This window comes from Salvelinus sp. IW2-2015, linkage group LG13 (assembly GCF_002910315.2).
Source record: "Salvelinus sp. IW2-2015 linkage group LG13, ASM291031v2, whole genome shotgun sequence".
NCBI classification, from domain to species: Eukaryota; Metazoa; Chordata; class Actinopteri; order Salmoniformes; family Salmonidae; genus Salvelinus; species Salvelinus sp. IW2-2015.
The window spans coordinates 32,924,343-32,949,112 of NC_036853.1; the positions used below are offsets into that span (position 1 = coordinate 32,924,343).

The 24,770-nt window shown below is 44.8% G+C and overlaps 1 protein-coding gene across 2 annotated transcripts in view; it reads right to left on the reverse strand.

The window, feature by feature from the left end:
- The window catches only part of LOC111971352 (3',5'-cyclic-AMP phosphodiesterase 4B), a 328,707-nt gene that overhangs the window by 90,615 nt on the left and 213,322 nt on the right, over positions 1 to 24,770 (reverse strand). Inside the window, exon 1 of one of the 2 annotated variants that reach the window (XM_023998090.2) lies at positions 1,190 to 1,589. The exons of the other annotated variant lie outside the window; for it this stretch is intronic. Coding sequence (XP_023853858.1) covers positions 1,190 to 1,314 — 125 coding nt within the window. The 5' untranslated portion in view covers positions 1,315 to 1,589. Of the gene's footprint in view, positions 1 to 1,189; positions 1,590 to 24,770 lie in introns of those variants that run through there. 2 annotated transcript variants of the gene reach the window in all.

Genomic DNA, 24,770 nt, shown 5'->3' on the forward strand with positions numbered 1-24,770 from the left:
TCCACAGGAAATCTTAGTTCTTAAAACGTGGGTCTGGTCTGGCTGGAGTCTCCCAGGCCAGTACCAGTACTGCTGCTGTGGCTATGGAGAAACTCCCTAACCATGAGAGCTGCAGCCAGAACCCAACGCTGCTGCTGTGGTTGAACTTGTACTACCCTGGAGCCCAGTGGCCTTACATCCATAGATATCTGCAGCCAGAGGCCTGAGGGACCACAGAACCAGTCTCAGCCAAGGCTGCCTGCTACTGAACTGGCTGGGTTAGACCCATGCGCGTCATGCCTGCTGCCCCCTCTCTCTGCTTCCCCACAACAACAATCTACAATTTCACCATGATGATGATGTTATCCTGGTCAGAGTCACGTGAAAGAGTAATGTGCGTAACCCTGCAATGCAAATCCACTCAAGACGGAATAACTCTGCATGAGCAATATTGGCTTTGTAGAGCATAATGTGTTTGCACGACATAAACATGAGCAGTTGCAAAGCGGTGTTGGAGAGAATAACTGTCGCGCGCTTGGATAAACAAGGAGGGTGACACGAAACATTTGCGAGGCACAGTGGAGCGCTAGTACCAATCCTGCAGGGAGTGTTTAGTTGCGTTATCAGCGGGCTACATTAAGGAAATTGCATTACACCAGGGACAGTACTGTAGGTGAGCTTTAGGTAACAGCAGCACAGCTGGATCTGGATGGACCAGTAGTCCAGAACTGCCAACTATATAGACTCACACCACAACAGTGTGACAAACCAAATGCCACACCCTCAAGCTATATTATTCCCTCCCTCACACACATACACTCATATTCCTAATCCCCTTCAAATATATAACTAGAGACTGAACATGGGAACAAGATATTCAGTGGGGGGGGGTCTGTCCATGCAGAGCAAGAGGGAGAGGCACATAGAGGGGAGACTAAGAGAGAGTGAGAACTGAAAAGCAAGCATAACAAGCACTGGATGCTATCTGTAAAGATGAAATGAGCGTACTGGCAACACATCACACACTAAACTGAACATGAGAATAGCAGAGAACCACGAGAGAAAGATCTGAGAGAGAGACAGGGAGAAGGACAGAAAGGCAGACAGATGATTTGAGAGAGAGGGAGAACGAGAGGTGCAGAGACAGAGAGAGAGAGAGAGAGAGAGAGAGAAGGGAAGGCAGAGAGGTACAGTATAACATTGGTCTGACCTGTGAGTGTGGCTGGAGGCATGGAGTCCCTTGATGACGTCCTCGCTAAAGTCAAAGTGGGCCCTGCTTCTGTGACAGGGCGACCGCCGATACATAGCCCCAACAGCCCAGTTACCCAGCACCATCAAACACACACACCTCACATACAACACACAACTCGCGTATCAACACACACACACCTAATCACCATCATACACACATCAATCACACAACACTGACTGTATAAAGTAACCAACTTCCACTGTCACAAATGCAACGTTCAAGCATACACCATCAACAACCAGAAATAATCATCAACTAATCCATCAACTGCCATCAAACAACCATCAAACACACTGCAGCAGTGAGGTCAATATCAAAATCCAACACTTAGTCGTGACTCTCCTCTCTTGTTCTCTATCTCTCTCTCTCTCTCTCTCTCTCTCTCTTTCACACTCTGTGAGTCCAGCTAGCACTTCCTCCCCCTGGTGAGTGAGGAGCTGTGCTCTCTCTGACAACAGAGGGCAAACACTATGACCTGGAGCGGATTCTCTGGAAAGGACTCACTACTATCCCCCTGATACATAGGATAGAGGGGGAATAGAGTTGTGTATCTACTGTGTTTCTGTGTAATACATGTCCACACTGCCACACATGTCTAGAGAGAATAATATCCATTACTAGCCATTATCTGCCATGCTCCACTAGATACATAGGCATACCGTTTCTAGCGTACATAGCAATAGCATATATACTGCACTGCACATATCGGAAGAGCACATGTCTAGACCTGTAATCCACGCATCTAGCTTGCTACACATGCTTAATGCACTAGCACGTGCTGTGTCGTGCCTTTTAGTACAAGCTTAAACTGCATGAGCTATGCCATCCATGCATGCACCAGGACATGCCTTTCACTGCACATTCACCAGCCATCAGTACTACCTTAAAAGCTCTAGTGTGCATTTGATTACATGCTTATGCATATGCTATGCCACCAATATATGCACCGTATTCATAAGCTATGCCACCAGTATACCTTGACTGTCCCAGTGTGTATCTGTGTATGTCAGTGTGACAGAGGAAGGGGCAGCTGGGGCATTTTTCCTGGCGCATTGGAGGGGATGCCCAGAGTATGGCCTCCGCCCCTGCTAATACCAGGCTCTTTCAGCCAAACTGAGAGCTAGGAAGGCAACTGAAACAAGACTGAAAATCCATGTTCATAGAGGCGATTACGCACGGTTAGAAACTGTGTGGATTTGTTGTAATATCAATCATCCAGTGGGAGTTCTCTAGAGTGGCAATGAAAGGCATTGATTAGCCAAACTAGACATGGAATAGAACTGTGAAAGACAGACAGAATGAGAGAGAGAGAGACAGAATGAGAGAGACAGACAGAATGAGAGAGAGAGACAGAGACAGAATGAGAGAGAGAGACAAGAACAGAATGAGAGAGAACAGAGACAGAAAGAGAGAGACAGAGACAGAATGAGAGAGAACAGAATGAGAGAGACAGAATGAGAGAGACAGAGACAGAGACAGAGACAGAGACAGAATGACACAGAGACAGACGGACAGACAGACAGAGGACAGACAGACAGAACAGACGACAGACAGACAGACAGACAGACAGACAGACAGACAGACAGACAGACAGACAGACAGACAGACAGACAGAAACAGACAGACAGACAGACAGACAGACGACGACAGACAGACAGACAGACAGACAGAATGAGAGAGATGAGTCAGAGAGAGAGAGAGAGACAGACAGACAGAGTGGAGAGAGTGTGAGAGAGTCAGAGAGAGAGAGAGAGAGAGTCGGTGAGAGAGAGTCAGAAGAGAAGAGAGAGAGAGTCAGAGAGAGAGAGAGTGTTGAGAGAGTCAGCGAGAGAGAGAGTGTGAGAGAGAGTCAGAGAGAGAGAGTCAGAGAGAGAGAGTGTACTGAACTGGACTAGACTTGACTGGACTGGATTGAATTTGTACAAAATTGTCGTGAGAGAGAAGTCAAAAGGAAAGTAACAAGTGGTTATGGGGTGTTAAGGGGCATACCCCACTTCCGGCTCGTCACTTTAATGTCACAGCCTGTCAATACTCATGCTGGATGGACGGCCTGGTAATGGCAGGGTAAGGTCAAGGGTCACGGAACACTGAGCTCCTCTGACTCATCAATCAACAGAAGGCTGACATGTGTTCCCTCTCTCATCATCCTCTTCTCTCTCTCTCTCTCTCTCTCTCTCTCTCTCTCTCTCTTTCCCTCCTTCTCCTCACAGAAAGCACTGAGACGTTCTGAACTGGTGAATCACAAGGGGACCACACTGTGTGAGAGAGACACTGCCTCAATTCTGAGAATCCACTGCATCCACTGAGAAAGGTTCTCACACTCTGCATCCACGCTCGGAAGGTTCTCACACTCAATTTAACATGAATGGCATTTCTTAGAATGACAAGGGACATGTTGTGAATGATGACGACTGAGAGTTTTTCATTATGACAGTGAAGCTCACCGTGGTTCCCTACATCATCATGCAGTCAAGTGGATTGATTATGTTGTCCTGTACGCTGCTTTCTAAGAAAGGATCATGAATTATCATAAGATGGATGGAGGGAAGAGGACAAGAGGTTAGAGTGCACATGGAGTGAGAGAAAGAGCAGGTTTCCCGGATATTAAGAAAGGTGTCCAGCAGGGGTCGATTCTAAGTCCTGTACTTTTTATTGTTTACATGTCTGTCAAAATAAATGTAACCTACACTTGTATGCCGATGATACTGTTGTGTATGCTATTGCCCCCACAGCTGACCAGGCTCTATCTGAACTACAATCTGCCTTTATTGACCTGAAATTAATATTGAATGCAGGTAAAACKAAGTATTTGTTGTTCTCTAGAGCGCATAAAAATAACTAATTATTTATGCATGTGTACTTTGGATGGTGTCCATATTGATTGTGTCCCTGCTTACAAATATATGGGCATCTGGAAAGATGAAAAGCTGTCTTCYTAAAAATCATATTGATGAGTTAGTTAAGAAGCTGAGAATGAAAATGTGCATCTTCTATATAAATAGTTCCTGCTCTCTCGCTAAATAGTAGAAAGCGGGTTCAGATTCAGTCAACGTTCCCATCGGGCCGAGACTACGGCGACATCATCTATACGAACGCAGCTGCCACTTCATTAAAGCCGTTAGATGCAGTTTATCATAGCGCACTGCGCTTTATTACAGGCGACCATTTTAGTACTCATCACTGCATTCTCTACCAGAAAGCTGGTTGGCCCTCTTTGATGTCACATAGGTTGATTCATTTATAAAGCCCTTTTACAAAAAGTTCCACTGTACCTAACATACTTACTCAACTTTAGCCATACTAGTTACCACACCCGGTCTCAGGGATGGCTAACTCTGGAAATTCCTTTGGTCTCTACGGGGTTAAGTAAATCAGCTTTAAGTTTTTCTTGCACTTTATTTGTGGAACAATCTTCAAAATGTTCTTAAATGTGATGTTTTGGTGCCTCTAGGGCAATTCAAGAAGCTGATTGAGGACCTTACTTCCGATAAATGTGTTTTGTTTCTATGACCGTGTTTTTCTTTCTGCTTGCATTTTGTATTTATATTTTGATGTGTGGATTTTTTTGTAATTCATGTCATTCAGGGCTCATCTCTATATGAGACATTGGTCTCAGTATGACTCCCTGATAAAATAAAGGTTAAATAAAAAATAAATAAAAAGAGAGAGAGAGAACGGGATGCTACAATGAGAACGAGAGAGAGGGGGATGATGTAGTTGTTTATAGGTGGAGAGAGACAGCGGGCGCAAGGTGGGGGAGAGAGAGAAGAGCGAGAGAGACCGAAAACGAGAGACAGAGAAAGAGAAGGTGGATCTGCATTCACGTGGAAGTGGAAACGGAGGAAGGTGTCACCTGCAGGGAGTGAGAGGTTGTGTTGACGATGGTTACGGTTCAGTCACATTGTGGTTGACAATGGGGACATTCCTCCCTAATAACCCCCTGAGGGGAACGCACATATGATACACAGCTAGATTCACCGACATTTTCTCCCAGAGAGATGGATAGAGAGGGAGAGGTGGGGTCAGTTAATGGTCTGTATTCTATAGAATATCCCTCTATTAATTTCAGTGATCCAACAGGAATAGTGAAGCACACAATTAGAAACGTATCAGAATATATTCTCAAATTCCTCATATCTTCATCATATCTGAAATTACATAACAGTTCTGTTGAAGTGACACGATTATGGGCAATATATTTCAGTAGGTGTGCTAATATGGCAAGTATGAACAGGAGATTTAAGTAGAACAAATGGATAGAGGAAGTCAAAAGAGCCACGCTCTCTCCACCTCAGCAAAAAATATCCTGAAGGGGAACGCATTACCTAACTGTGAACACTAGAGGGCACCAATTTAGTACCAGAGAAAATGGAAGTCTTGTTGAACTGTGTCCACTAGATTTACATTGTTATTTAGTCATTTAGCAAACACTCTTATCCAGAGTGACTTACAGTTAGTGCATTCAGGTAGGTGGGATAACCGCATGTCACAGTCATAGTAAGTCCATTTTTCCTCAATAAAGTAGCTATTAGCAAAGTCAGAGCTAGTAAGGAGGAAAAGAGTCATCTGCAAGTGTTAGTTCACGAAAGTGAGGGTGAGGCGAGTGAATGCGAGCTTCGACTGGAAGCTAGTGGAGTGTGCGGAGGAGCGGGGTAACATGGGAGAATTTAGGATGGCGTTCTGCAGCCAAGCGGGCTGCAGCGTTCTGGATAAGTTTGATGTTTGATGGTACAAGCGGGGAGCCCAGCCAACAGCGAGTTGCAGTAGTCCAGACGGGAGAAGGACCTGCACCGCTTCCTGTGTGAGGTAGGGTTTTACTCTACGGATGTTGTAGAGCTTGAACCTGCAGGAGCGAGTCACTGCTTTGATGTTTGCAGAGAACGACAAGGTGTTGTCCAGGGTCACCCCAAGGTTCTTTGCACTCTGGGAGGGGTGCACTGCGGAGTTGTCAACTGTGATGGAGAGGTCTTGGATCAGGCAGACCTTCCCCGGGAGGAAGAGCCGCTCCGTTTTGTTGATGTTGAGCTTGAGGTGGTGGGCCGACATCCAAGCTGAGATATCTGCCAGGCACGCAGAGATGCGTGTCGCTACCTGGGTGTCAGAAGAGGGAAGGAGAAAAGTAGTTGAGTGTCATCCGTATAGCAATGATAGGAGAGACCATGTGCGGATATGACGGAGCCAAGTGACTTGGTGTATAGAGAGAAGAGGCCTAGAACTGAGCCCTGGGGGATGCCAGTAGTGAGAGTATGTGGTGCAGACACCGATCTTCCCCACGTCACCTGGTAGGAGTGGCCTGCCAGGTAGGATGCAATTCAAGAGTGTGCAGAACCTGAGACGCCCAGCCCTGAGAGGGTGGAGAGGAGGATCTGATGGTTCACGGTGTCGAAGGCAGCGGATAGATCTAGGAGGATGAGAACAGGAGAGAGAGGAGCTTCCGTTACACAGAGAAGAGCAGCCTCGGTTGAGGGACCCATCTTGAAGCTTAAGTGGTTAGGGTCAAGAAGATCGTTCTGAGAGAGACAGCGCGAGAGTAAATCAGAAACAGCACCCTCCAGTTTAGTCATTTAGCGCTCTATTATAGTCATTTAGCAGACACTCTTATCCAAAGCGACGCACAATTAGAAAGATGGCCCTCTAGGTGGCCCTCTAACACCACAGTATGTTAGAGTTGTCATTTCCAGACAACCGACAGGCAATGACTCACAGGTAAATTGGGGCTATGGAAATTGGGGGCTGTTGACTGTTTAATACCGCATGCAGATGCAGCATATGCCTGCTGCGTTCGCCTATAACAAGTAGGTAGTATGTGTCCAATATATAGAACTGGCACAAAACTCCACTATAAGCCACTGTCCACAGTCATCAAAAGCAAACTGTCTCTTCCATAATCCAGTCTACCTATTCCTTTTATCCGTGCCAAAGCTCATTTACTAAAATGCCATGATAAGTCTTAGTGAGAGTCATAGAATGCAGTGACATTCTGTATACATCAGGCGGGGCTGGGGGGGGGGATGTCAGGGGATTTCAGAATAAAAGCCCCTCGGTGGCTGCGTCTGATTCTGACACCTGCATGCCAGGCGCAAGCACTCTCCCTCCTGACATAGGCATCAATGGTACACACGGCATGCCACACGCCATGACATGCAATCATCAAATCACTGCTCTCTCGCTCTCCCTTTAAGCTCACAAGATCAAACACTACCGGGAGTCAGTCCTGGAAAGCTACATTCACACACAGGAGAGAGAAAGAGTGATGTGGAGGGGTATAGAAAGAGTGATATAGAAAGTCGAGCGAAGGAGAATTGTGGAGAGAGAAACAAGAGAGACGAGGTGGGCAATTTGGTGAGCGCGAATTCGATGAGAGTTAGGGGGACGAGGGTCGAGGGAAGCAAAGGAAATGACAAGAAGGATAACAGATATATATGTCGATTGATAGAGAGTGATAGAGATATAGAGATAGAGAAGGATTAGTCATGCTCTGAGGGAGGGTTCAGAGGGTTCCTCTTCAGGGCTGGTGCTGCGGTAAGAGTATCTGACTCCTGTATTACTAGTTCAATGAYGTAACTAACCTCTGACCCACGCCCACCCGATTAAACATTTCACATGGTGCTGACTGCTGAGCACAGAGATGGAGTGTGTGAGAGCGCAATAGAACAGGAGGACAGGAGAAAACTATAGGTCCATACTGTACATATGCATGCATGGCTAAACATAGGGTTGGTGAATTCCTCAAGACAGTCTATGTGTCACATGCACAGGATACAGCAGGAGTAAAACCGTAGGGTGTTGAGGATTTTTTTTTACATTCAGCAAGGGAAATATAGTATTCTTTCTAACAAATACATCTACATATATTTCAGGATGTTGTGTATCCCTGGAAATGATTAGAATTCATGTAAACATAACAGTTCTGAAAACATAGCTTGTCCAAAAAAAGTGGTATTGGGTAAATTGAGCTGCGGGACAGGGTAAGTTAAGCCGCCTACAAATTTCTGTACCGAATGAAATATTACAGCTACCTTTTTAAAACCATCTCTAACTTTATTTCCCAAACACAGTTCAACACAATCATAATCACTTTTAGTATTTTAATCATTTTAATAATCTTTTAACACCTAACAAACACTTAGTACTTTTTAAAACACTTTTACCATAGGTCAGATCCTGTTGTTACCTCATATCCCAGTGATAATGCATTGCATTACACCTGGGAAGAAAACACTTACATTTGCTCAACTTGCCATTGGCTCAACCGTTCCCTCAACGTACCCCAAGGCAAACACTTTGACTATTATCCCACACAACTACAAGGATAACCTTTCATTCCAGGTTTAGGATGTCATATTGAAGATTATAGAGACCCCAACTGTTGTATAGAACTATCTTAAAATGATATACTTTTGTTCAAATACAAGCATCATGAAACCTTTAACACAATACATGAATTTGACTTGGTGAAGATCTGTTTTTTGGGACCTAACTTGCTTACCACTTTTTCAATGTTTTTTTTTCCTTCACAGACTCCATGAAATGCTGACCTCTTCTTAAATATTTGGTCAAGTGATACATTCTGTGTATGGTTTCCTGGAAACAAGGGTGGCTCAACTTACCCCTCTCTCCTCTACATTGAAATGCTTACTTGCGAGCTCTTTCCCAACAATGCAGAATTAAAGTAATAATATAGATAAGAAAAACACAAGAAATATGAGAAGAAAAAAAACACAAGAATACAAGTTATATACAGGCCAGTGGCAGTACCATTATTACAATGTGCAGGGATACTGAAGTGAATGAGGTGCAGATGTCGGATCTTAATTTGATCACCCTGTTGCAGGAGAACTTTCTGCATTCCAGTTAACTTTAAACGTTCAGTGTATTTGAGGTTTAAAAAAGGCTTCTGACGTTCGTAATTACAAAAACTACAAAAATGCCAATTAATTATAATCCACATAATCATTCGCATATCATGTTGCTGCAGGATTTTGTTTTTCTCCTGTAGCAAACTGTCTCAAATTAAGATCCTGCATCTGTAGGTATGTACATGCAAACAGTGTTAAAAGTGATAAATAAATTGGTCAAGTTGATGTTAAATTGTTCAAGTTGATGTTCTCACTCTGAGAGTGAGAGGGGAGGGAGGAGGGGAAGGGAGTCAGTTGATCTTAGTTGCACTGACATACAGGCACAGTGACTGTTGGGGCAATGGAGAGCGGGAAAGAGAGAAAGAGATGCAAGGAGAGGGCAATGAGTGTACGAGACAGAGATAGATGAATTCGAGAGAAAGACAGAGAGAGTTATTCCTTGTCTTCGCAGGTCCGTTGTGTAACTGGCATGGCGTGAGCTCAGTAGGGATTTGCGGTTGGTTCTTGAGTGCTCTGTGTTTGACCCACAATGGAGCTTGAGCCCTGCATACTACTCAGTTGCACTGGGTAACAACTCAGTCTGAGTTCTCCACTAACACACTGAGGGAGCACTAGCCTGGATGCTAATGCAAGTTAGAAGTGGGTGTTTGGTAAACTAATTGGCATAGCATGGACAAGTTCAAGAGAGTCCAGGGAACTCACCGCAGTTGGTTTTTAGATCTGTACATCATGTCGATAGGAAGCAATTTAAATGTGGACTTATTAGCTTTTGGATATAAGAGCAATTGTAGGTAGTTATTGCATAGTACGCCTATTGAAGATAGTTATCTTCGGGTCACCAAGTCTCCAAATCTACAATTAGACGGCACCTCCATGCCAAAAGGCACTTTGGAAAGGTTGCCAGAAAAACCCTTTATTGAGAGCAATCAACAAATGTAAAAACCTGGAGCTTTCTAAACGACATTGGCTCTTGGATTGGAACCGGGTGCTATGGTCAGATCACACTAAAATAAAGCTCTTTGGCCATGCAAACCAGTGGTAGGTTTGGCATCGAAAGAAGGATCCATACGCAGAAAAGAACCACATACTGACTGTAAAATGTGGTGGTGGATCTTTGATGCTATGGGGCTGTTTTGCTTCCACTGGTCCTGGGGCTCTTGTTGAGGTCAACAGCAGCTTGAACTCTACCAAGTACCACAACATTTTAGCCCAAAACCTGTCTGCCTCTGCCAGGAAGCTGAAACTTGGCCACAAGTGGATCTTCCAGCAAGACATTAACCCCAAGTACACATCAAAATACACAAAAGATTTGTTAATTGGCCACAGAATTAACATTTTGCAATGGTCATCTCCGTCTACAGAGTTGAAACCCATTGAAAACCTGTGGTTTGAATTGAAGAGGGCAGTCCATAAGCGCAGACCGAAGGATATCAAGGATCTAGAAAGATTCTGTATGGAGGAATGGTCTACGACCCCTCTCTATGTGTTCTCCAATCTCATAAAACATTTGAGAAAACGGCTCAGTGCGGTTATCCTTGCAAGGGGAGGGTGCTGAAAACGGCTCAGTGCGGTTATCCTTGCAAGGGGAGGGTGCTGAAAACGGCTCAGTGYGGTTATCCTTGCAAGGGGAGGGTGCTGAAAACGGCTCAGTGYGGTTATCCTTGCAAGGGGAGGGTGCTGAAAACGGCTCAGTGTGGTTATCCTTGCAAGGGGAGGGTGCTGAAAACGGGTGACTATTTAATAATACCTGTTTTTTTTGCGATGTTTTTATTACTTGCTAAATAAAATCTCTCTGAGCAATTGTATTAGTATAAAATAATATAATTTCCTTTAAAAAAAAATATTTACAGTACTTTATAGTCTTTTTTCTCATCTTTATCAAGGGTGACAATAAATCTGGATCTGACTAACTCAATTTACATGATGTTAAAAGTCGGTCACAGGTGATTAGTACAACTGTAACATTTAAGGGGGGGTGAAAGGGACAGACGGACACAGAAAGAAGAGTGAAGGACAATGTTTATGTGTGTGTCAAAGAGAGTATGGCTTCTTGTACTGCATGTGTTGGCATATGAGAGAAGACCAGAGATTGTCTCAGGCTAAGTAGACTATGTGTGACTCACACTTCCATATTTCCTTTTCCTCTCCACACACAGGAGTGCTTTTCCAGGCTAAATAGGTGTTTGTTATAGCAGCCAACAGTCAACAGACAACAGCACTGCTAATTAAAAAGATAGCAACACGAGCCACTAAGCATTGCCATCTAAGAGCATCAGCCAAAGCTAATGAGCATTACCCACAGAAATCATTACGTAGGGTTTCCACCACTTCCAGATTTGCCAGACGAAGTTCCGACCCCAGTCATTTTCAACGGGAGCACGTGGAGCAATGCGCAGGGGATTGTGGGAAGGTGAGAGGTGCGAACCCTGCTAGCCAAGCGATAGAAAAAGTTCAGCTTTGCTCTACTTTCTGCAAATTGCAGGCGGCCACCGCTGCCATTAACCAATCAGGTGAAGAGCAGATATTTGCCTGAAAATCTTCCGTTCATAGAACATAGTTCCACGTGTCATTAGTTCAGGGCAAGCAGAACCAAAAAAGATGGAGGAAAGCCAATCATCGCTGGGTCTAGTTTTCCAATTCTATATTATTTTGCTAGTATACAGAGACAAAATCATAAGGTCAGTGGCATGGAGGAGGATTGTAGAGATTGTTGTTGATGGGAGGTGAAGAGAGATTGGCACAACAATGTTTACTTGCGTTGCTAGCTAGCTATGAACATCAAGGAACCTAAACCTCAAAACTGTGATCAAAGGCACCATTTGTGAATTTGTTGAGTAAATTAAATTGTGAAATTTGCCCACCAAAGGATAGAAATCACCAGTAACACTAATTATAACATTGTAAATGATACACTAAGCATGCCTTTCCCATGTAATATGCTACCAATTGGATAATGGTATCTTAACCTTATGATTCTTATATATTATAGCTTATGGCTCTTTCATTATACTGGTGTCATGACATTGATAATTATAGTTCACTCCCTGCAAAATACATAGGCCTACATGGACATGAATGGGTAAAGGAAATTGTGGCTTTGACTTCATTTGAAATTGAGAACATATAGCTAGCTCATCAACATGCAAATGATGTGTGAGTTTAGCTATTTTCTGCTGCAGATGTACAATGACAAGGGGCACATTGATTGCACATGCCCATTAAGCCAGGTACACCATCATACTGTAGGGCTATGGCCGCATTGGTGATGCGTGCCATTATGATAAGCTGCAAAATGGGTTTACGTTGCTGATATCCTGAGACAGAGTGACAATCAAATAAAACCGTTTGGAGAGCTCACAACTGGACAAGAATGTAATGTTCCCTTGAGAAAGCAACACAGGAACCACAGACAAATTAGAGACAGATCCCCCTTCGCGTCATTTTATTGCAGAATTGTGGTTTTTGGTGAATGAGCATTGACACTAGTTCATCTTGAAATGTTTTTAAGTTAACAATTAAAACAAGTTTAAACACTTCACTTCAATGAATCAACATTGAATGAATCCCAAAATAATTTCCAAATGTACAAATAATGTAACTTGTTTGTAAATGTTAGACATCTTAGTAAGAAGGCTATTATTACTAAAGCATCATTTGGGGTAAACAAAAAAGTCCATACCAGAGGTGACCAACCTTGCTCCACTCCCTGATCTACTGGGTGAGCAGACTTCTATTCCAGCCCAGCAATAATACACAGTATTATCAACTCATTAGGTTTGATAAGTTGACTCAGGTGTGTTAGTGCTGGGCTGGAACAGAAGCCTGCACACCCACCATACCTCCAGGAGAAGGATTGGCATGATACAGTTGTAATAAGTTTGTAGCCTACATTGTGTGTGACTTTTAACTGTACTGTTATATACAACATTTGCTAACAGTCACTTGGGACATTTACTGGGACCTCTTCATCTGCAGACAGGCTTTCGCAGCTCTCAATATCTGAGGACAGACATCACAAATAAACAGGCTTCCTTTTATTAGTTAGACAGCCCTGACTATTATCTCTCTGTCTGTCTTCATAGTGTTTCTCTCTAGGGACTACAACTGGAGAATATTTTCATAATGCCTTCCCACAGCCTTCCCCATCTAACTAGTACACCTACTCCCTTTCTGACAGCTGGAGCTGAACATTATTTCACCCACTCCAATTGCTGTTATCTACAAATGCATTTGGAGCCTGAGTTTTTAATTTACAATGATAAATAGGCCCACGTCAAGATAACAAGCTGATATGAAGTTAACTAGCTGATATTTCAATTACCTATAGTATGTAAAGTTGCCTAGCTAGCTAGCTAACACGCAGCTCGTTAGCCTGCACACAGCTAGCTAATAATACATAGTTTTTTAACATTTAAAAAATGTATTTACTTACTTTCTTGAATAGGTTCACGCCTACGCCCACGAAGCGGCCAATCTTTAGGAGTGGAGAGTTGTCAGACAGAGAAACCGCTGTTAGACTGTAGTTGAGACATACAATGTGAAGAGGATAATGCTTTGGTGGCAGGCAGAGCTAACAAGAAAGACGGCTCTCCGTCAAAGAGCACAAGACTAATGCACATTGTGTACAAACACACTCATTCCCACTCCTGAAGTAAGAGGCATCTGCCCAGCCCACCACTACATACCCGATCCAGGAGTGGCAGAGGTAGCAGGGGGAGATTGGCCTGGAGGGCAGTGCCAGGCTGGACATCATCACACTATAGCTGATTGGCTGTTGGAAAGGAATGACTTCCTCTGTCCAAGGAAGAGGAGGTTTGATCTCAGAGCACCTAGAGCCAAAAAGTTTTATACGGAGTGCTCAGGCTATAGCATCTCGCTATAGTAGTACAGTACGGCCCAATGGTGGGTAGATAGAGATTCAGTGCTGTAAGACCTTCTCCTTTAGAAGGACTTTTCCACCTGAGGTCTGACGATCTGTCTCCTGTCCAATGCCTGCTACTTGTAAGCTAGTATCTATGTTTCGTCTCTCTCCTTCTCCTGTTTGTCTGGCTGGGTGTGTGTGTGTGTTTGTATATATTTGTATTTCGGACCGGCTCTAGCCTTTTGGGGGCCCTAAGCGCGATTTGGTTGGGGGTCTCCTACATCGCTGCAAAATATTTTAATGGTCCCCCTCTCGATGGAGAGAAAATAAGATATACGTTTTAAAGTTCATTTCCTGCACTTCTATTTTGCCATGTGAGGAGAGAACATTTAGCAATTTTCGAAAACAAAAATAATGCAATTCTACTTATTTTGCCATGGGGTAGAGAAGGACTCAGACCATGAGAAACAAGATTCTCTGGTCTGATGAAACCAATGTTGAACTCTTTGGCCTGAATGCCAAGCGTCAAGTTTGGAGGAAACCTGCCACGATCCCTAGTGTGAAGCATGGTGGTGGCAGCATCATACTGTGGGGATGTTTTTCAGTGACGGGGACTGGGAAACTAGTCAGGATCGAGGGAAAGATGAACAGAGCAAAGTACAGAGAAATCCAGAGAAAACCTGCTCCAGAGCGCTCTGGGCGAAGGTTCGCCTTCCAACAGGACATTGACCCTAAGCACACAGCCAAGACAATGCAGGAGTGGCTTAGTGATAAGTCTCTGAATGTTCTTGAGTGGCCCAGCCAGAGCCCGGACTTGAAATCAAACTAACATCTCTGGAGAGACCTGAAAATAGCTGTGCAGCGACGCTCCCCATCCAACCTGACAGAGCTTGCGAGGATCTACAGAGAAGAAAATCCCCAAATACAGATGTTCCAAGCTAGTAGCGTCATACCCAAGAAGACTCAAGGCTGTAATCGCTGCCAAAGGTGCTTCAACAAAGTACTGAGTAAAGGGTCTGAATACTCATGTAAATGTGATATCAGTTTTTATTTTTAATACATTTGCTAAAATTTATAAAAAACAGTTTTTGCTTTGTTATTATGGGGTATCTTGTGTAGATTGATGAGGGAAAATACAATTTAATACATTTTAGGATAAGGCTGTAACGTAATAAAATGTGCTTGAATCAGCTTGATGCTGTCTGTCGAAGACGCTTGGACATTCTTTTTTTATATTTTCAGTGGTATTGTAAACAAACACGCCCCCATAAAGAAAATGAGAATTATAAACAGGTTCAGCCCCTGTTTCGACTGATCTTGCAGAGTTACTCCACCTCAAGAATTGCATTTGGCGAAAGGCTCGACACACGCATACTCAGGCTGATTGGCTCTCGTTCAGGCAAATGAGAAATAAGTGCACTCAGGCTATCCGGAAGGCCAAAGTTAGTTACTTTAAGGAGCAGTTCTCTCTCTGTGGGTCTAACCCCAAGAAGTTCTGGAAAACGGTTAAAGACCTGGAGAATAAACCCTCCTCGTCACAGCTGACCATGTCCCTTAAAGTTGATGATGTGGTTGTTACTTGACAAGAAGCACATGGCTGAGCTCTTTAATCACCACTTCATTAAGTCAGGATTCCTATTTGACTCAGCCATGCCTCCTTGCCCCTCCAACATTTCCTCATCTCCCACCTCTTATAATGCGACTATCTCGCTTCGCACTCTTTTTCCCCTGCCCTGCTGCAAAGTTTCTCCCTGCAGGTAGTCACTGAGTCCGAGGTGCTAAAGCTCCTTAAACTTGACCCCAAAAAACCATCTGGGTCAGACCCTTTCTTCTTTAAGGTTGCTGCCCCTATCATCGCCAAGCCTATCTCCTACCTTTTTAACCTGTCTCTCCTTTCTGGGGAGGTTCCCATTGCTTGGAAGGCAGCCACAGTTTGTCCTTTATTTAAAGGGGGAGATCAAGCTGATCCTAACTGTTATAGGCCTATTTCTATTTTGCCCTGTTTATCAAAAGTGTTGGAAAAACGTGTCAATAATCAACTGACTGGCTTTCTTGATGTCTTTAGTATTCTCTCGGGTATGCAATCTGGTTTCCGCTCAGGTTATGGATGTGTCACTACAACCTTAAAGGTCCTCAATGATATCACCCTTGCCCTCGATTCTAAGATATGTTGTGCTGATATTTTTATTGACTTGGCCAAAGCTTTTGATACGGTAGACCATTCCATTCCTGTGGGCCGGCTAAGGAGTATTGGTGTCTCTGAGGGTCTTTGGCCTGGTTTGCTAACTACCTCTCTCAAAGAGTGCAGTGTATAAAGTCAGAAAATCTGCTGTCTCAGCCGCTGCCTGTCACCAAGGGAGTACCCTAAGGCTCAAATTTAAAATGTCAATAGCTCCTTGGTCATGTGACCTACTGACTTCAAACAAGGAGCTATTGAAGAAAAAAAAAAGTAAAATCTTTTGAGATGAAAATGGACAAACTAAAGGGTCTGCAATATAGAAGGATAGTCAGTGGACATTCTGAACCTGGTTTGAAGTCAGTAGGTCACATGACCAATGAGCTATTGAAATTTAAAATTAGGAAAAATGTGCAATATAGAAGGGTAGTCAAGTGGATATTGTGAACCTTGTTTGAATCAAGTAGGTTACATGACCAAGGAGCTATTTAAATTAAAATGTAAAAAAAAGTTTGTACTAACTACTTCAACTAGGAATACAAAATGCTGCTCACATTTCCACATATTTATTATCTTTGGAAAGCGAATGAATGTCCAAATCGTGAAAATAATACCTGTGCAATTTTGTGTGCAATTCTTCCAACATCATGACACGTATTTGGAGTCTGTGTCTCAAGTGGTTTGAAAGCTATTGAGGTTTGAAAGTGTGAATATCTGTTGAATATCCAACTTGAAACTGTCTTTACCTCGGTTTCATACTGTAGGTCTAATGTTTCCTGTAAATTTCAATTATTTCATATCCACCTGAATGAAGAGAGCTAGCTAGTTAGCTAGCCAGCTAACTTTTGGCTAGCTACTGATTTTAGCTATCTAACATCAGCTAACTAGCAGGGATGAATACAACTATTTTATAGCTAGCTAGCAAGTCTGTGTGTAGCAGAAGGGTATGGTTATTGCTAGCCAGCTGGCTAACGGTAGTGTTTTTCTAGGAGTTATGTTTGTTGAGGTCTACTAAGCTAACTAGTAGTTAACAACCCCATCTAGCTAGCTAGCTAGAGTTCTTCTCCACAGGTGGGGTTAGTTATACAAATATTTGTCCTCTCTGCTAGTGGTGGTTTGTCCTCTGTTGTATAGCTAAATAGCTAGCTAACTACTGTGGCTGGCTAACATTCATCATGCAGCTGTATCATAGCCAGCCAGGGGTAGGCAAGCCACTATAAGCAGAGAAAAGTCCTTAACTAACTGCGGTTGCTAGGTAGCTAGAGTTACATGAATCACATTTCTCTAGTCCACTTATTTGGCACATGGCTCCTGTATTTTGTCGCAGTGTAGCTAACAAAGTTTGTCAAAATGGATTTCATACATAGCTTGTTAGCTAGCGATGGAATTCATGTATGACTTCATGTTTAGCTCATTTGCTCCCGTTGAACTTGATTTATATTAATGTGTGTTTAGTGACATCTTGTGGTTGGGTGACAGTATTGCACCCCTTGGCTTTAGCCATTCAATTGTTGCATTTTCTCAGACTGTTTTGTGAGGTGTGAGAGAGTCCTAACAACTAACACAACTGCTATGTTATGTGCTTGTCATTACCCACAGAATAAAACAAATTGAATAAGCTACATTATCATGTGCTTCCTATCATGTTGCCTTTAGAGGGAAGAAACTAGGCAGTTACACCAGCAAAAGGACACACGAAATGGAGGAAACAGGCACAGTGGGTTAAGTTACATGATCATGTTTAGTCTCTCATTCCCTTCCTCATGTTTCCTCATGTTTTATGTTCCCTTTCTTTTGTTCAGTAACATAAGGTATGTTATTCAACTGATAATAGCGTTGACTAAGCACGAACAGGTTAGGTAAGTTTTGACATGAACTTGTAATGTATTCTTTTCTGTATTTTTTGTTGTTGTCAGATTTAGATAAATGGTGAATACAGTGTTATAAATGTGCTTTTATGTCACGCCTGCTCCCTCCCTCCAGCGCTCAACGTCGCCGGTCTATTAATAACCACCGATCCTGGAAACCCACATTTTGCACACCTGGCAACCATCATTGCGCACACCTGCTCCCCATCGTTAAGCACACCTGGACCTTATCACCACCCTGATTAATCTCACATCATATAGCCCAGTCATTAGGCAGTATTGATTTTGATTAGGTTCAGTATGCTGCTCCTGTTTAGTATTTTTGTAATGTTTATTATTATTAAACTAACCTTCTGCACCTGCTTCCTGTCTACGTTACAGAAAACTGCCTCTGAAATTATGGAAGCAGCAGAAGATTACACCATCTTCCAGACGGTCGAGGAACAGGGTCTTCTACTCCACCAACACCACGACCAGCTGGCTCTACTGGGTACGACCATGAAGGAGGTTGTCCGTGTCCTCCACCGCCTCGACACCACTAGCGAGGTTCTCCATACCTCTGACGGAGGGCCTCCTACCACGGGTCGTCACAGTGAGCCATTCCCCCAGCCGTCCGCCCAGGTCATCGATGTCTGACTGTCCATTCTGGAGAAGACGGCACTCCATCGAAATGCCGTGGCTTCCTACTCCAGTGCTCCCTCTATTTTGTCTATCAGACGGGAGCCGAGTACGCCCTCACCTTTCGGACTGTGGCAGCCTCCAGCGGATGGAATGAGCCAGCGCTCCGCACTCTATTCGGTAGTGGACTGCGCGAAGAGGTCCAGATGGAGCTGGCATGTCGGGCTGACAACATATCCTTGGACTCTCTCATCGCGATGGCCATCCGTCTGGATAAACTTCTTCGGGAGAGCTGGTGCCCAGGCCCCATGACCTTCCGTCTCCCAGTGTTGGTGTGAGTATTCCATTATCATTGTTCTCCGCCAAACCCTTTCTGGTTCCCATTTCACTGGCTGGCTGTCCCTGAAGTGTTGTTTCTACAGCTCTAGTGGACTSCGGTGCCACGGGGAACTTTATCGACCAGGCCCTCACCTCCTCCCTGAACTTAACTTCATACCGCTCTCCTCTCCTTTTCCTGTCCAAGCCCTGGATATGCAAACATTGGGATCTGGCACAGTTACGCACGTCACAGCACCTCTTACCCTCATGTGGGACCCAAGCACCAGGAAAGCCTTCCCTTCCTCATCACCCCATCCGTACACACTGCACCCATACACCGCACCCCCACCTGGGGACCAGGATGCGGGATGATCTACTTTCCCACATCCTGTGGTTCCACATCGGTGGAGGGCCCTGTGAGTGTCCTCAAACCCATCAATAGGTCCTCCCATGTCATTGGTCCTGTGTGTTGGGACGTATATGTGTACATCCACCAGGATCTGGAGAGGAAACCTGCCCCTGCCGTCCAGAGCGCATCTATGTCCCCACGGGGGTGAGAGATTGTCTGTTGACTTGGGTACATACATCCCTCACTGCTGGACACCCAGGTATCACCTGCACCATCCAATCCCTTTCCGATAAATACTGGTGGCCCACTTTGGCGCAGGACGTCGCACACTATGTCAACTCATGTTCGGTATCTACTCAATCCAAATCTCCCCGGCATGCTCCAGCAGGGAAACTACTTCCCCTTCCCGTGCCTCAGCGGCCTTGGTCACATCTGTCCATAGACTTTGTAATGGATCTCCCCCTTTCTGATGGTTTTACCAGTATTCTGGTTGTTGTTGACAGATTCTTTAAATCCTGCCGTTTTATACCTCTCTCTGGTCGACCTACCACTCCAGCTCACTGAGGCACTATTCCAGCAGGTCTTCCGGCACTATGGCCTTCCGGGGGACATCGTTTCCGACCATGGTACCCAATTCATGTCGCGGTTCTGGAAAGCCTTTATGGAGAAGATGGGGGGGGCATTGTCAGCCTCACATCCTGGTACCGGCCTCAGTCTAATGGGCAGGTGGAGAAGACCAACCAGGAGCTGGGGAGGTTCCTAAGGAGTCACTGCCAGGACAGGCAGGTGGAGTGGGCCTTGTTCCTTCCCTGGGCGTAATACGCCCAGAACTCTCTTTGTCACTCCTCCACCGGGCTGACTCCCTTCCAGTGCGTCCTGGGATATCAGCCGGTCCTGGTTCCGTAGACTCGGAGGCAGACCGAAGTCCCTGCAGTGGACGAGTGGTTCCGTTCGCCGTCAGAAGGATCAGGCGGACTGCCATCACAGTGAGGCTCCTGTGTTCCATCCTGGTGATCACGTTTGGCTCTCCACCAGGAACCTTCCGCTCCACCTGTCCAGCTGGAAGCTGAGTCCCCATTCTGTGGGGCCATTCAAGGTCCTCCGGAGGGTCAAAGGGGATAACCTATAGTTTAGAACTCCCCACAAACTACCGGAGCTCATCCTCCTTTCATGTTTCCCTCAGGCCGGTGGTGGGTCAGGGACCTCTTGTTAGGTCCCTCCTGGACTCCCGTCGTTGTGGGGGTCGGCTCCAGTACCTGATGGACTGGGAGAGGTATGGTCCTGAGGAGTGCTCTTTGGTCCCGGTGGCAGACATCCTGGACCCCTACATCATCCTGGATTTACATCTCTGCTGTCCGGACCGGCCCGCTCTTTGATCTCGGGGCCGTCCTCCTGGCCAGCGTCGTCCTGCGGCTGAGGCCACGGTGGGGTTAGGGGTACTCATGCCTTCTCCTGCTTCCCCCGAAATCAAATTGTATTGGTCACATACACATGGTTAGCAGATGTAGCGAAATGCTTGTACTTCTAGTTCCGACAGTGCATTAATATATCTAACAAGTAATCTAAAAATCTCCCAACAACTACCTAATACACACAAGCTTCCTACCATCCAAGACCTCTATACCAGGCAGTGTCAGAGGAAGGCCCTAAAAATTGACAAAGACTCCAGCCACCCTAGTCATAGACTGTTCTCTCTGCTACCGCACAGCAAGCCATACCGGAGCGCCAAGTCTAGGTCCAAGAGGCTTCTAAACCGCTTCTACCCCCAAGCCATAAGACTCCTGAACACCTAATCAAATGGCTACCCAGACTATTTGCATCCCCCCCTCTTTTACGCGCTGCTACTCTGTTACCTATGCATAGTCACTTTAATAACTCTACCTACATATACATATTACCTCAACTAACCGGTGCCCCCGCACATTGACTCTGTACCGGTAACCCCCTGTATATAGTCTCGCTATTGTTATTTTACTGCTGCTCTTTAGTTACTTGTTACTTATTTCTTATCCATATTTTTTCAAACTGCATTCTTGGTTAGGGGCTCGTAAGTAAGCATTTCACTAATGTGAAATGTGACTAATACAATTTGATTTGAAATCTAAAGGGTGTGAATGAGAATATGTACATATAAATATATGGATGAGCGATGGCCGAGCGGCATAGGCAAGGTCCAATAGATGGTATGAGTAATGTAAGATATGTAAACATTATTTAAAGTGACATTGTTTAAAATGACTAGTGATCCATTTATTAAAGTGGCCAGTGATTGGGTCTCAATGTAGGCAGCAGCCTCTGAAATAGTGAGTCTGATGGCCTTGAGATGGAAGCTGTTTTTCAGTCTCTCAGTCCCAGCTTTGATGCACCTGTACTGACCTCACCTTCTGGATGGTAGCTGTGTGAACAGGCAGTGGCTCAGGTGGTGGTTCTTCTTGATCTTTTTGGCCTTCCTGTGACATTGGGTGCTGTAGGTGTCATGGCGGGCAGGTAGGTTGCCCCCGGTAATGCGTTGTGCAGACTGCACCACCCTCTGGAGAGCCTTGAGGTTGAGGGCGGTGCAGCTGCTGTACCAGGCTGTGATATAGCCTGTCAGGATGCTCTCGATTGTGCATCTGTAAAAGTTTGTCAGGGTTCTGGGTGACAAGACAAATTTCTTCAGCCTCTTGAGGCTGAAAAGGCGCTATTGCGCCTTCACCACACTGTCTGTGTGTGTGAACTATTTCAGTTTGTCTGTGACGTGTACACCGAGGAACTTAAAACTTTCCTTGTTCACTGCTGTCCCTTCAATGTGGATAGGGAGGTGCTCCCTATGCTGTTTCCTGATGTTCACGATCATCTCCTTTTGTTGATGAGTGAGAGGTTGCTTTCCTGACACCACACTACAAGGGCCCTGTAGGCTGTCTCGTCGTTGTTGGTAATCAAGCCCACTACTGTTGTGTCGTCTGCGAACTTGATGATTGAGTTGGAGGCGTGCTTGGCCGCGCAGTCATGGGTGAACAGGAAGTACAGGAGGGGGCTGGGCATGCACCCTTATGCACCCAAAAGGCTATAGCCTATTATTGAACATGCAACTGGATGTATTTCAAAGCCTACCTTCAAACTCAGTGCCTCTTTGATTGACATCATGGGAAAATCAAAAGAAATCAGCCAAGACCTCAGAAAAAGAATTGTAGACCTCCACAAGTCTGGTTCATCCTTGGGAGCAATTTCCAAACGCCTGAAGGTACCATGTTCATCTGTACAAACAATAGTACGCAAGTATAAACACCATGGGACCACTCAGCCATCCTACAGCTCAGGATGGAGACGCGTTCTGTCTCCTGGAGATGAACGTACTTTGGTGCGGAAAGTGCTAATCAATCCCAGAACAACAGCAAAGGACCTTTTAAAGACGCTGGAGGAAACAGGTACAAAAGTATCTATATCCACAGTAAAGTGAGTCCTATATCAACATAACTTGAAAGACCGCTCAGCAAGGAAGAAGCCACTGCTCCTAAACCGCCATTAAAAAGTCAGACTACGTGTTGCAACTGCACATGGTGACAAAGATCGTACTTTTTGGAGAAATGTTCTCTGTTCTGATGAAACAAAAATAGAACTGTTTGGCCATAATGACCATTGTTATGTTTGGAGGAAAAAGGTGGACGCTTGCAAGCCGAAGAACACCATCACAACCGTGAAGCACGGGGATGGCAGCATCATGTTGTGGGGTGCTTTGCTGCAGGAGGGACTGGTGCACTTCACAAAATAGATGGCATCATGAGGCAGGAAAATTATGAATAAAAACCTGACTCAGTTACACCAGCTCTGTCAGGAGGAATGGGCCAAAAGTCACCCAACTTATTGAGGGAAGCTTGTGGAAGGCTACCCGAAACATTTTACCCAAGTTAAACAATTTAAAGGCAATGCTACCAAATACTAATTGAGTGTATGTAAACTTCTGACCCACTGGGAATGTGATGAAAGAAATAAAAGCTGAAATAAATCATTCTCTCTACTATTATTCTGACATTTCACATTCTTAAAATAAAGTGGTGATCCTAACTGACCTAAGACAGGGAATGTTTACTAGGATTAAATGTCAGGAATTGTGAAAAACTGAGTTTAAATGTATTTGGCCAAGGTGTATGTAAACTTCCGACTTCAACTGTATCTGAATACTTTCCGAATGCACTGTATTATAAGTTAAAACCAAGGTTCTCCAACTCTGGTCCTGGAGAGCTACTGTGTGCACGCTTTTCTCCAGCCCATCACTAACACATTCAAAGGTCTTTAGTCTGGTCTGTGATTAGCTGAATCAAGTGTGTTACTGCAGGGCTGGAACGAAAAACCTACACATCGAGTTGCTTTCCAAGATCAGAGTTGGATACCCCAGAGATGGTCAAAGCATTTGACACAGCATGTATCACAGATGTGTCCAAATGTGTTAATTGAGTCTGACACAAAGTGGTCCATTTCTTGGTGTGTCCAACTGTGTGGAAGTGTTGATGTGGTCCGTATTGGACCTGGGCACGTTTGGATACTCGTGCTGTGTTGTAATGTGTGTCAAGACTTGTCCAATCTTGATACAGGGGTCCTTAACAAGGAAATAGTAATAGTCCCATAACATCAAAGATCCACCACCATATTTTACAGTAGGGATGAGGTATTTTCTGCATATGCATTGCTCTTTCAAAGGCCAAACCCACCGCTAGTGTGCATGGCCGAGGACCCCTATTTTTGTGTCATACTGCAATTGCACCGGTTACAAGTGCCAATACCGTTTAGCAAACTCCCGGCGGTGCTATGGTCAGATACCATGAAAATAGAGGTCTTTAGCCACGCACACCAATGGTGGGTTTGGCCTTCGAAAGAACAATGCATATGCAACAAATACCTAATAACAATTGGACCAAATTATCAGGAAATTCACCAGAAACAACCATTTAAGTAATCTCCGGGGGGGCATGCCCCCGGAACCCATTGACCCTGACCCCCCGAAACATGCAACACAAATGAACGCCCTTGAGCAGGTCCATGCTAGCTTTACACTTCAGTGCGTCACAGTAAAATTACATCACCATACTCTATCTCCCTGCCCAGAGTGAGAGAAATGGAGAGAGGGAGGAGATGGAGGGAGGGAGATAAAAGGGGGAGAAAGATTCAGGGAGAAAGGGGTGTTTCCATGACAACCAAGTACAGGTTTAGTGACACCGAGCCCATTGGTGATCTGGGTGTTATCAGAGGAAGCAGCGGGCCTCGAGGCTCAGAGACACACCACATTGGTCTGCGGACCTTCAAAAGGGGAGACTGCGGCCCGCCAGTTGCCCATCCATGGTCTAGTTAATAACAGCCTAACTCCAGCTGAAGCATGCCGTATGAAGAGTGGGTGTATTTGGGGTAGCTATGCGTCACTGGCCTCATCTCCCTGCCAATTTAGCCTGTCCCCTTTATCCTGCCAATTAGTAAGACATTCTGGAGCCAATCAACCCCCCTCACTAGAATCTGTCT